At 40.3% G+C, this 13,773-nt stretch overlaps 1 protein-coding gene across 1 annotated transcript; it reads left to right on the top strand.

Moving 5' to 3' along the window:
• The first annotated feature begins 9,161 nt into the window (after positions 1–9,161).
• Positions 9,162–12,147, top strand: LOC118837283 (rho GTPase-activating protein 6-like). The gene is made up of 2 exons (XM_036744179.1): positions 9,162–9,221; positions 11,546–12,147. Exons 1-2 carry the CDS (start codon positions 9,188–9,190, stop codon positions 12,145–12,147), a joined length of 636 nt encoding a protein of 211 aa, XP_036600074.1. The 5' UTR covers positions 9,162–9,187.
• The last annotated feature ends 1,626 nt before the right edge of the window (positions 12,148–13,773 follow it).

The raw sequence follows: 13,773 nt of genomic DNA, 5'->3' as shown, positions 1-13,773 counted from the left end.
CTCCTATTACAAGTGTGTTACTGTCTAGGTGTTCTTGAAGCTTAGATAATGTTTTCTTTATTAATTTGGATGCCAAGGCATTTGTAGCATACAAATTTATTAGTGATGTTGGTTTCTTATCTATGGTTTCTTTCAGCATAAATGCTGTGAAAAATTATGCATAAATGCATAAAATTATATTTAATGTCCTTATTTATTCCTTTTTTGTTTTTAATATTTTTCTTTTATCTGATAGCATGATAGCACTCCTGCCTTTTGGATTTATTTGATACATAATAATTTTTCTCCATCCCCTCAGTTTTATTTTATGCATGTCTTTGTTTTATAAAATGTTTCTTATAAGAAATATATTGTAAGTTTTGTTTTTCTTATCTAATCTATCAGTCTTTTTCATTTTATTGGATTGTTTAATCCATTCACATTTAACATTATGAAATAAGGTTATATTTTCCTCTATCTGTCTCTAAACTATATTTTTATTATGACTTTCCTGCTTTTGCTATAAATGCAGTACTATGTTCCTTCAGTTACTGTAATCTTTTTTAAGGTAGCTCTGTTTCCACTGGCTCTCTTCCCTTCACCCTTTATCCCCTCTACTTGTTTGTTACCTCTTTCCCTTTAAAAGTTTTTGTAGTTAGTTCCTCTATCCTGTTTTTATCTGGTTGTTTTTATTTCTTCCCTCTCTTTTTGCCTCTCATGAGTCAAGTAGATTTCCCCTTCCTCTTCTTCTCTTCAGTTAGTTCTAGTTTTTAAACTTAATTTTTATACCCCTTTCCAAAATGGAAAATACTCATCTTCTCATTTTGTTTACTCTAAGAGTAGGGATGGGAACCTGTGAAGTTTGGATTCATTCAAAGGGCTGCACTTGAGGACCTAGATGACCATATGTGGCCTTGAGGCCACAGGTTCCTCACCCCTGCATGAGACCCTATTCTCTGATTCATGACCCCTATAATTATCTGGTTTCTTTCCTTTCTTTATATTCTTTATACAGTCAAAGCTTCCATTCTAGTTTCTGCCCTCTAAGTAGTTTCTGCCACTACTTACAGGATTTACCCTCCACACCCCATGGATTCTCCTTTTCCTTTGTGCCTCACTCTCAGAATAATGCCAATTATTGCCGGTGTCAGAGCAGACACTGCCCCGTTGTTGCCCCCCCCCCCATCTATACTCTCTTTGTTGAGCTTTTTTTTTTTAACGTTTGCCTGGAAATCTCCTACCTTTGTCCGTGCTATCGCACTCCTCCAGATGCCAGTTGTTCCCAATGGTTCCAACTCCCCATCTCCCAAGACAAATAGACTTTTTGGGAACCAGATCCCCCAGGTTACATCCAGTGCAAGATCTTTGTTTCCTTTCACCCGTAGGAGCATTCATCAATGGAACTCCTTCCTACCTCCTATGGCTTCCTTCCTTTTACCACCCTTTCAAACTTTCCCAATTCCACCTCACCCACTTCCTCTTAGGCTCTTGTCTTTCTGAGACCACAGAAGTCACCTTCCCTTCATTACTAGCCTTTGATTTGATCCTCATGGGTAACTTATCCGCCATATCCTCCTGTTCCCCTATCTCCTTTCATGTACTTTCCCATGTTCTAATGTGGTCCCACAAAAGAAGCATTCCCCTGTAGGTAGAGTGTCATCAGGTTCTGTTCATAATGCCTCTGCCCATCTCTTCACTGTTAACTTTACTAGATTTCCACCTTCAATCTTGTCTCCTCACATACATTTAGAAAGAAAATTCTTACTGGTCTTTCTGTTGTCATTTTGTTGCTGTTGCTGTCTGCATTTATTCATTGCTCCTGCATTTCTGTTGTTTGGAGTGTTTGAGAGGCAAATAATTTCTTCAGATCTAGTTTTCCTTCTAAAAATGTTTCAGACTCTTTTGTCTTATATGATTAAGTTCAAATTTCCAGGATAGATCACCCTGTACTGCATCCTGAGCTCTAATGCTCTTCAAAACACATTATTTCATTCCCTCTTCCTTTTTCCAGTAGGTGAATCAGTAGGCTTGTCTTATTTGAATGTCCTTTCCTTTATATTTGAATGTCTTTCTCCTGAGCTTGTTTCTGAGGTGAACTGTTAAATTTAACAATTACCTGTCTTGAGTTTGTAGTCTTTTTTTGGGAAGTAATCTGTGAGTCCTTTTATTTGGAATTTTATTTTCTATATTCAGAAGTTCTAGACAGTTCCTTTCAATTATTTCCTTCATTATGGTGTTTCTTTCATTATGGCAGCCTTCCTGCCAGTAGTGTGGGAGGTGGGGAAGGGTTGCTGAGTGGCCTCAGGGTCAGTGAGCATCAGTTCCTAGATTTTGGTGCTTTTTTTTTAAACCTTATTTTGGATGCTGGGTGTCCAAAGACCATGGAAACAGATGAATTTGCTTTATCTTTGGTGCATAAGAGGTTTGAGAGGTCATGGCACCAGACAAAATGTCTAGTATACCATCTTGTTGCTGACTTCATCCAGAAATCTATCATCTTTTTTTCTAAAACAAACAAAAGCACATACACAAATCCAAATATTACATAGATGACTATCTATGGTATTGCTGTTCGGTTCTTTTTCAGTCATGTCCAACTCTTTGTGACCCCATTGAGGGTTTTCTTAGCAAAGATACTGGAGTAGTTTGCCATTTCCTTCTCCAGCTCATTTTACAGATGAGAAAACTGAAGCAAACAGGATTAAGTGACTTACCCAGAGTCACACAGTTAGTAAGTGTTCGAGGCCAAATTGGAACTCAGGAAGATGAGTCTTCCTGACAACAGGCCCTGCACTCTATTCACTGTGCTACCTAATTGTTTCTGTGTTTTGTATTTCAAGTGATAAATTTGTTGTTGTTTTTTAAAGAGAAGGAAAGGGAAAAGGAAACAGAAAGTAGGAAAGAAGGAAAGGGGTAAGGGAGGGAGGGAGAAAGAAAGAAAAAGAAAATAAGTTCTATCCTTGAAGAATAACAATCTAAGAAAAAACACAATAACACCAACCTGATTTTTTTATTTTATTAAAAATGAATTTCCTTCTAATAGGAGCAATGTCATAGAGACTAACAGTTTTGATAAATAATTTAAAAATATTTCTAAATATCAATTTTTGCTAAATCTAAGGTTGATTGCTGAATTTTCTGTTTTAAAAATATTTATTTATTTATTTATTTGCTTTTTTTATTACTAAAACTTAAATACTCAATAAGAAAAGAAAAAGAAATATAAGCTTAAATATTGAAACCTAAATACAAAACAAGAAAAGGAAAAAAAATAGCATGTCATGTGAACAGCAGAAGGTAAGACAAGATTCAAAACATAGATTTTTTGTTAAATTTTCCGTGGAGTTTACTGAATCAATTTAGCAGAACAATTTATTGATAATGTTGCTTAAATAAGAGTCTACATATTTATATCACTTCATAGTTTACAAAGTATTTTATTTACATTATTTCATTTGATCCTCATAATCATTATTTTTAGGTAGATAGCACATTTTTAGGTAGGTATTATATACACTTTATAGATAAATATATAACAGGGCTTTGGCACGTGCCCTGATCACCTGAGATGGAGGCACATATGTGGTTGGTGCTAGGAAGCTTCTTCTGTGAAATAAGTGGGTTTTTCATTGGCCTACTGGGTGATTGGGAGTGTCCTCTTTCCATTGGTTGCACAGTGAGAACTAGCTTCACCTTTAACACTACCTGATTAGGACATTCACTGTTTCTGGTGACAGCTTGGAGTGAGAGACTCATTCAAACACAGCCTGGTCACCATGCAGTAATCTGGAGAAAGAATGGACTGAGGACCACTCTTCCCTTCCTTGAGGCCCCATGGCCCTGAGAAATGGAACTATGGCTTTTTAGTCTTGTTTTATTTCTTGTTTTCAGTTCTAGGTGCAAGGAGTGTAGTACTCTACTTGGGAGCTCCATCTATGGGAACTTGGACTCCAGGATTCTGGGCCAGATGTTGCAACCAGCCTAATAGGGAAGTCCTCAGAAGTCAGGGTCCCAGGGCACAAACCCAGGATGGTATTTTGGACTTGGAACCTTATGAAACTAATGCTTTACAGGAACTGAGCTAAACTATAAACCTAATCTCTCTCCCTTTCCCAGGTACTGAGGTGGTATAGAGGGGATTATGTCCTTGGGTTATGTGTAACTTCAAATCTGTAGCAGCTCATATGCCTCTAGAAATAAGATTATTAATTAATTGATACGATTCTGGTTCATTGTCATTGTTTGGTAATTTTTCATCATGTCTGAATATTCGCTGACACTATTTGGGGTTTTCTTGACAAAGATACTGGAGTCATTTGCCATTTCCTTCTCCAGCTCATTTTACAGATGAGGGAACTGAGGCAAACAGGGTTAAGTGACTTGCCCAGGGTTACATAGCTAGTAAGTGTATGAGGCAAAATTTTAACTCAGGAGTATGAGTCGTCCTGCCTTAAGGCCTAACACTCTATTCCCTGTGCCTCCAACTGCCCTCTGGCTCTTGTACAAAGTGTCAATAGAAGTTTCTAATGCTCATTAATTCTCTAAAGCCACAATCAAGAATGTGTGCTTACAGGTGACATGAAAGCTATAAATACTTAGTAACATTTAAAAATTGCATGGAATTAGCAGAATTGTTGCCATATTAATCATACACTGCATCTGTTCAGCCTCACTTAGAAAGTAACTAGTTATAAAAAAGGTTATTTTGTTAACTATTTAACCAAAATGCATATAACCAGTGAGCCATGACAAATACCCGGTACTTATATCCAAATCAGAGGGGCAATAAGTGTTTTCATTGCTGGCAACACATTTTAAGGCATTGTTACTAAACAAAGCGCAGATAAAAACAACAGATTTTCACTTCTAATGTGGCCTCTTTGAGGAAATGGAGGAAATGTGTTCAAGGTTCCCCAAATGTAATTTGGTACTCACATCAAGCAGCAAAGGGAGCAATTATTAATATTAAACTTCTGTTTCCAATACTGAATTGTCAGCACTTTTAGTGTTTCCTAAAGCATTCCAGTGTACATAATAAAGGAAAAGAAATGTGTATATAAATCAGGGTGTTGGGGAAATCTATCTTGAAATAATGTGTCCTTCCTTAGTATATGTAGTGAATAAAGTCATAGACCTGAGTACATGAGGTCAGCTAATCTACTCCCTTGTGCCTGGCAAGATGGAAACCACTCTGAAAATCTTAAAGTGCTGTAGAAATGGTACAAATTTTTGTTTTGTAAATTATATATGTTAGCTCAATGGTTCCCACATATTCAAAGTGGCCAGGAGTAGTGGAAAAAGTGATGGACTTGGAATCAGGAGAGACCTGGGTTCAGATCCCAGCCCTGACCCTTACTAACTGGCTTACTTAGGGTGTGTCGATTTACTTTGAACTTGTTTCCTCCTCTGTAAAACTATACCTGTAGTATTTATCTACCACAGGTAACCCAGGAGTATCTGGTGAGGTTCAAGTCCCATACCTAACTGGCCCTATGACCTTGGGCAAATCACTCAACCTCTCAGTGTCCCAGGCAATTCGCTAAGACTATAAGTTGCAAAGAAGGTGCAAATCTTCGTTGGCTAAGGAGGTTCCTGACCAGAGTTCCCTAAACAGATGATATCATGTTACGTTAAAAAAAATCAGAAGATAGAATTATCACATGGATTAAATGAGATAATATAGATAAAGGACTTTGCAAAGATGTCCCTTTCTAGCAGTTTTATGTAATATTTTTAAATTTAGTATTTTTAAAAGTGAATTAAAATTAATTTTACCTTGACAACTTTGTGATATTTCCTGAAATAAATTCAATCAAAATTGAGGTAGGCACGAAAAAAGGGAAGCATCATAAAATCAGTATTGGAGTCACTAATTTTTTTTACTACTTTTTTAAAGTTCATGAAAAGCCAGTGGGCTAGGGATAGGGACTGGACCTATGGAATATAAAAACAAGAAACCTATGGAAAAATGAAAGCACTGTTAAATTTGCATATTATCCTCTTATGCCTCCAACCATGGGAAAAAAAAACCCAGCACAGTTCAAACACAGTTAAATATCCACTTTATTTTAAACATCTTTTCTGTTCACCATACCCCCAGTCACAAGTAGCAGGAGACAAAATGTGATGGCTTTGGAGTGTCTAAAAACACTTAAAATCAGTGAAATAAAATCACCTGAAGCAAATACTTTATCTGGAAGGGGGCTTGAAGAAGGTGATTCCTTCATTTCTTCTCAGAGTTAAGCATTTAACAAATTCTATCCACTGTTTTTCCTCTTTCCCATAGTTTAGGAGTTGGAGTTTTTGTGATTAGATAGAAGCTTTTTCTCCTCCCCTAAAACAGTTTCAAAAAGAAATTTGTGGTATAAAACTGTTTCTTATATAGCTTATTAAAATGAATGAACTCTAGTCCCAACTTTGAATGTGTGAGGGTACAAGAAATTAACCTTCATTATAACCATGAAGAGGAGAAAATGCTCTCAACCCTCTGGAGAATTCATAGGCTGGAGCAGGCAAGACCATTCCATTTAGTGTATTTGTGCTAGGAATTCCAGGCTCCTAGGGAGATGGAGAGCTCTAAGGCAAAACATCATGGGAGATGAACAAAGCCATTATTAGGAATTTTACAAAGGGCAAATGTCAGGACAGCCACCCCCAATGGAGGATGGTGTTGGTAGAAAAAGAAACCTTGGGGTACCTATGGTAACTATTACAGATATTATTTAAAATGATGGTCAAAGAGATTAAGTCATTTGCCCAAAAGGGTCAGAGTAGGATTTGAACCCAGATCTCCTGACTTTGTCTGTAATTCTTTTCACACATACAATTTCCAACGGTGGAAGCCATTGTTCTCCTACATATGCTTCAATACTAATAAAAATAATAATAAATCAAAGTTCTTTAAGGTTTCAAAGTGATTCCTGTCTTGCCAGAGGACTTGGTCCTTGCAGGGGCAGAAAGTAAGATGGAGTCAGGAGGAAATAACTATTCCACCATTTGGAAGCTCCTTAATTTGACTATTCTCACTAATTATGTGGAAAATTCTGGTTTTTGTTCCTGATGAAGGATGATAAGTGTCCTCAGGAATCTTTAACCTCTGTACCTTGAGCAGGAGCCCTGGTCTTCCTGCTCTCATCAAGATTCTTCAGTGGCCATAACTATGCGTTCAGATTCTTTCTCTCCCAAGTATTTAGGTGCTGTAGTGAACAGAAAAATTCAGGAAGACTTCCATTTGAATCCTATCTCAGATATCCTTAATAGCTAGGTGACTCTAGACAAGTCTTTTAACCTCTTTCAGCCTTAGTTCCTCATCTGCAAAATGAGAATAATCATAATAGTGACCTCTTCATAAGGTTGTAGTGAGGATCAAATTAAATATCAAAGTTTAATTTATACAGATCAGCTATTATTGCTGTTTCAGGTCTCATAGGAACCGTTTTGAGTTATTTGACTTAAAATCACGTTTGCGAATAATATAACCTGAAGTGGTTTGCCTTGATTGGATGCAATTTTTTAGTGTCTGATGGCTTTAAGTTCTTCCAAGACATTTTTTTTTCTTAGCCATATTGCTTGGTATCATTTAGATCATAGAGTAATTTCCTTTAGCTACTGGATAAAAGTTAGGGGTTTTCATGGAGTGAAAGCATTAGGGTCTAATTAGATTGTGAGCTCCTTACTTCTTTTTGCATCCCCAATACTTTGCACAATGCCTGGCATACAGTAGGCTCTTAATAAATGTTTACCGACTGACTGAATCACTAAGTCAGCAGTGTGATATGGCACCTTAAGATAGTAGAATTAGACACAGAAGGACAGTGACCTGATCAGACCTGCATGTTGGCAGATCATTATCTAGTTTGGAAGACCTACTCTGAAACAGTAATGTTTCAGTAGTGTTAGGAAAATATTTGGAGGCCTATTAGTTAGTTCCTGAGATCCCAGAGAACTTTTACCCACTTGCACTTAAAAATGTCTGCCAAATCATTTAAATATTTGGGGATCATCTTGTTTTGAGCCCTTTCCTAGTAACTTTACCCTTTTGGGAGTCAGTGTGCCATAACAGAAAGTGCTAGCACAGTACTTTACACAGACCAGGCATTTAATAAATGCTAATGCTTCTTGCAGTGTGGCATGGTGGGTATTGTGCTGGACATGGAGGTGAGAAAGATCTAGATTTGAATTCTGTCCCAGATTCTTACTGTCTGTGTGACTGGGCAACAAATTCTTCAACAATTCAACAAACTGTAATATAGCATTTGCCATGTGCATGTTTTGAAAATGTATCAGGCTTTGAATTCTGAGATGAGAAAACGTCATAAAAGCTTTGTTTTCTGGGAGTTTATAGTCTAGAACAGGGGTGTCAAACTCAGTAGAAATAGGGGGCACTAACAGCATAAGGATCTCTATGGGCTGCATATTGACTTAGCTTTAAAATGTTTTATTTATTTAAAAAATATTTCCCAAATACATTTAATCAGGTTGGGGCTATACTGTGGAATGTTGCCAGGCCCCAGTGTTTGACACTTCTAATCTGGAAGAAGGATGACACATGTGCACAATCATAATTTGATTTAGAAGGAGATTAAGTGTAGAGGGTACGTCAAACAGAGATGCAAAATTGGTGAGGGAAAGGAAATTTACTCATTTCAGGGTGGACTGGAGAAGGTTTCTTGGAAGAGATGGCTCCTGAGTTAAATCACTGAGGAAGAGGATTTTATCAGGAAGACTGTGGAAAGAGTCCTTTTGATGCCTAATGTACTGAGATTGTGACTTGTACAACTAATATGGAACAGAGATACAACTTGAACTCAGTTTGTCCTGGCTTCAAGGCTGGTTCTTTTATCCATTACTCCATGGTGGATCTAATTCTTTACATGTTTACAGCTGTAATTTTCTGCTTCTTGTGTGTGTTCAGAATGTATTAGCTATTGCATTTTTATCCCCACCACCTAATACTGGGATTGTGATATTGTAGGTGCTGAAAAAGTGTTTGTGGATTGATTGATTGGCCAGAAAAATGCACAGAAGGGAGGAGCTGGCGGGGGAGATGGGAAACAACTGGTAGTCCAATTTGCCTAGCCAGTAGAGTACTGGACTCTGGAGTTTTTATCTGGTAGGCAACAGGAAGCCACTGGAGATTTTTGATGAGGGGAATGACCTGATAAAACCAGTGCATAGGGAACATTACTTTGCCCTGTCTCTGAAGGAGATGGATGAATTGGAGGGGAGGCAAGGAGAGAAAGGTAAGGAGGGAGGGAGGGAGAGAGAGAGAGAGAGAGAGAGAGAGAGAGAGAGAGAGAGAGAGAGAGAGAGAGAGAGAAAGGATGGAGTGTGGGGAAGAGACAGGAGAAATATTTTTCGGGAAGGATTCACAGAACTTAGCAACCGACTGGATATGCAAAGGGAATTAAAGGGAAGAGTCAAAGAGGACATAGGGTTTTGAGGTTGTGCGACCGGGGAAATGTTGGTGCCATTAACAGAAACAGAGAAATTAGGAAGAGGGGCATGTTTGCAGGAAAGGTGATGGGTAGAGGTTTGGAGGACGTGTTTAGCGTTCTGTTGGAGGAGACAGTAAGTAAAGTGCTAGAAAAGTGGGGTAGCTCAGAAGAGAGGTAAGGAGCTGGAGTTTGGTTGTCAAACCTTTTAGAGCTGATCACTGAAGCCACGGGAGTGGATGAGAGAGCCAATGGAGAGTTCAGGGAGGGAAGAGATGGGATATAAGACAGTTAATCCTTACGTGTTATAATGACACTTTAGTGTTATGTTCACACTTTAAAACGGGGATAACAAGACTGTTGTAACAAATGAGATAATATTTGTAAGGCACTTAGCATAGTGCCCCTCACATAAGTAAGCACATAATAAGCGTGTATTCTCCTCCCCCAACCCCTTTTAAAACCAACAAATAATTATCTGGTAGATTAATCTTAAGGGAGGGAAAATAACTCCAAAGTCTACACCTGACACAAATGGGCAGTTCGGACGTACCCACACGCTTCCACACACCCCCAGTAATCTAACAGTTCTCTATCCTCCCAGACTCCCTTCTCTGGGTTGGAAGAAGGAAAACAGAGAAAGAAGACATGTGCTTTCCTTATCTTTTACAGAAGCGTGAGGTTATCAAGTTGTGCACTCCCCTCCCCCCCATTTCTCTAGGTCTTTGCTCCGTAGGCTTCTGGGCCACCTTCTGCTTCCTTCTATTTCTCTCTCTCCAGGCTGACTTTCTGGCTTTCTACCCACTCCCAGCCCCCAGCTGCACGCAGTCCTCTCCCGTGGTGCAATACGAGATCCTGCCACTCGCAGCAGAAACTTACCTTAGCTATTGAGCATGCACAAATGAAGAGCTTTGCGCCTGCTCTGTAGCTAAATCGGACTTCGGTAGAGAGTATTGGTATCTTGTGCGGCATTTGGCACTGGCTTGTCCTCTCTGATCCCCTTGGCATTCTCTCCTTGTAGAGTGTGATTCCTGTTCCAATCCCTGGCAAACCCCCAACCCTGTGAAGTAAATAACTCTCCCGGTTTCACTCTCACTGCTTGCCCTCCTCTCGTAGGTCTCCTCGGGTGCACTGCACTCTACGGTCAAAAACTCGGCAGAAGCAAGGGAAAGTTGGCGCGCTCTCCTTCAGTTCTGTGAGAAGCCGCCGAGGCTCCGCAGCTTTAGAGGCTGACCCAGGGCTCAGCAGAGGCTGAGACTGGTGCGTCCCCTCTCCCCTCTGTGTCACCAGAGCTGCACGGCACGCAGAGCTCGCTCTAACTTTATTAGTGCCCAGGTCAAACCCAGGGAAAGGAACCTCATTACAGTCTCCAGATGGAGTGGACAGGGAGGAATGCACACAGCGCACTGGGCAGGGCAGCCCCCTCTCCCTCCCCTGAGACTCCCACTGCACTACGAGGAGGGGCTTGTTGGAGACAGGCTTAAGTGCATCGGGGCTGCAGAGAGCCAGCGGCTCCAGGACATCGCTGGGAGGGGGAGTGGCGCTGGCGGGATCAGCAGCCCTGGGAACGAACTCCTGTGGCCGCCTCCGACCCTTCTTCTCCTCCTCCTCCTCCTCCCCCCCCCCCTCCTCCTCCTCCTCCTTTTTCCTTCTTAACTTTTACTTTGGTGGAAAGCTTGCGGCAGCAGCCTTAGTTAGCTGTTGTTGCTTTTCCCGACGACGCCCAGGACTCCCCAGTTCCTTTTCCTTGGGAACTCTGGAAGCCCCCTGCAGCAGGCTCCGCCCGCGCCTCTGCCCGACAGTGAACCTATTCTGGGGCTAGTTATGAACCTCCTGCCGCTGCCCCCGCTGGGGGAATTAGACAACGCTGCGGGGTTCTCTGCCACTGCGGCGGTAGCCCGGAAAGGATAGAAGCCGCTGATCCCCACTACCATTTCTGCCCTCGAGTGCCTGAGGCTGCTAGCCTCTGCCACAGGGTTTTTTCCTTCTGCTCACCATCTCAGTATACCTGGGGTGGGGAGAGTTTAGGATTCGTGTGGCGAGAGAGTTTGTGTTCTCAGAGAGTAGAGACACCAACATCGAGATGTCAGCCCAAAGCCTCCTCAACAGTGTCTTTTCCTGTTCCTCTCCAGGGACCAGTGCTGCCTCTGGCAAGGGTTTGTCCAAAAGGAGATTGCGCCAGACCCGCAGCCTAGACCCTGCCATCATCCGCAACTATGGCCGAGAACCAGAGGAGGATGAGGATATTGGGGGGCCCATGCATAACAGGGTTACTTTGGGCCGAGTTAGGGGAGCAGGCAGTGGGGGCAGCAGCCCCTGTACCTCACTGTCTTCAGCTGAGTGTCTCGCAGTGTCCTCTTCTAGGGGTGCCGTTCGAAGGGGGTTGCCGTCTCCTGGCCCTCTGTGCTCGTCTTTCTCAACTCCCAGTACCCCCCAGGAGAAGTCACCCTCAAGCAGCTTCCACTTTGACTATGAACCAGCCTTGGGACGAAACACCCTCAAGAGGAATATGGCCTTGGACCTGCCTTACTTTCTAGCTGGGCCCAGTAGTGGACGGTCCTCTTCCACTGCCGGCATCCTCACCTCCCCAGGTGGAAGTACCAACAGCATCTTCTCTTCTCCTCGGAAATGGCTCCAGCAGAGGAAATTACAGCCACCAGCTAACAGCAGCAGTCATTCCTACATTGTGTGGAAGTCTGAGGTAGGGACATTGGTCGGCCTCTTTGTTTCTTAATTCCTGCTACTCATCCCCAGAAGAAGGGGGGCTCTGCGAACGCGCCTTTGGGACATTTTTAGGGAGCTAATTTGCTGGAAGAGACTGATTGTATTCTTTCAGTGAGTCAAGCTGGTGACTGTTTATTAGGAACAAGATACTAGTTGAATGGTCTTACTTGGTGAGTGTAGGAAGTAAGATTGTGACTGGCAGTAGGCAGCCCCTAGTGGCCACTTTTAATAGTCTGGGGCTCAGAACACTTGATGAAGTCTGGACAGAACAGTGAGGGGAGAGGTATTTTGGTCTATAGAAGACCTTGTGTTTCAAGAAATAAGAAAAGGATTTTGCCTTATTGCGTTTTGTTTTTCAAAATTTAAATTACTATTGTGGTTCATACTTTTAGTATCTGTGAAAATTATTTTACAATACATAGATGTTTTCTTTCAATTAACACATCAGAAATTAAGATATGCAGAGACTTTCAGGAATTTTCTAAATGTTTTGACTTTTTTGGAACTCTCTGGCACTTGTATAATTCTGCAAATGCTCAACTCCAAAAGTATTCTTAGTGGTATTTCTTTTTGTTGTTGACATCAACACAAACAACTAAGGGTGGGCGGTAAAACCATTATCCTTTACCACATTACTGTACTAAAATCCCTGAAGGATACTTCCCAGGTAATATAATAAATCTGGAATAGGAATGAATGAAAACATTATGTTCAGAAGTTGGTATTTGGTGTTCTCACCATTTAATGCTAGGGAATAAAATTTCTGAAAAGATTTCTTAGATGGGTATTTTTCATAACAGCACATTGTTTTGAAAATTGAAAAAAAACTTGTCACCTGTGGACTGTAAACTGTCAGTTTGAGATAAATTAAGGAGTTTTAATAAACTGTAATTAAATGGGCTTTACTATAGCTGTGCTGTTCATAGAAACCTTATTAATTACAGAAATGAAACAAAATACTGAAGAATAACTTGATTTTAACTAAAAATAATACCAAGAAACAAACTCAAGAAATATCAGTTTAAGTATAAAAAACCTGGAATTATATAATTAATGAAATATTAGTTGCTGTTTATATATCATACATTTAGAGATTCATTAGTTTATTATCCCCTGGCACATGGGAGGTAATTAGATACAAAGTCGATTAGTATTTTGATAATATCTAGCTTCAAAGTATGCTTTAAAAATAAGACAAACTATCCTAATATTGGCAATTATAACTACTGGTTTATCTATCCTTTTGTTATGATAAAATGGAGACCTTAAGGGGAAAAAATGGCCCAGCCACAAAGAAAATTACCCCAACTGATGAAGTCAGCATCATAGATGGGCTTAGAAAATTTAAAAATAAATGGCTTCCCAGTTTCTTTCCCAAGTTACAGAAATATGTATTATCAGATTAATGTTTGTTTAAGAGAGCTATGTTAAAGAAAGCCAAGCTCTATGGAGAAAAGGGCCTGATTAGATAGTCCCTAGCAATAACACTTGAAGACAATTTTATCACAAAAGAAATTTTGGGTTTTTTTTTTTTAGTAAACTATATAATCCTTGTCCTAATAACCTAAGGAAAAGTGGTAAACACTTCATAGCAAAGTATTGTAGCTGTCACCAAAAGGAGTGTGTAGGAGATCCT

The sequence above is a fragment of the Trichosurus vulpecula genome, chromosome 2 (genome assembly GCF_011100635.1).
Source record: "Trichosurus vulpecula isolate mTriVul1 chromosome 2, mTriVul1.pri, whole genome shotgun sequence".
In the NCBI taxonomy this organism is placed as follows: domain Eukaryota; kingdom Metazoa; phylum Chordata; class Mammalia; order Diprotodontia; family Phalangeridae; genus Trichosurus; species Trichosurus vulpecula.
This window is presented reverse-complemented; position numbering and strand designations above follow the sequence as displayed.

Excerpts from the sequence above, each read along its gene's own strand:
- LOC118837283 (XM_036744179.1), top strand. The coding sequence starts at position 9,188 with ATGGATGAATTGGAGGGGAGGCAAGGAGAGAAAG. Across the intron at positions 9,222-11,545 it reads GGGGAGGCAAGGAGAGAAAG|GGACCAGTGCTGCCTCTGGC; the intron begins GTAAGGAGGGAG and ends GTTCCTCTCCAG.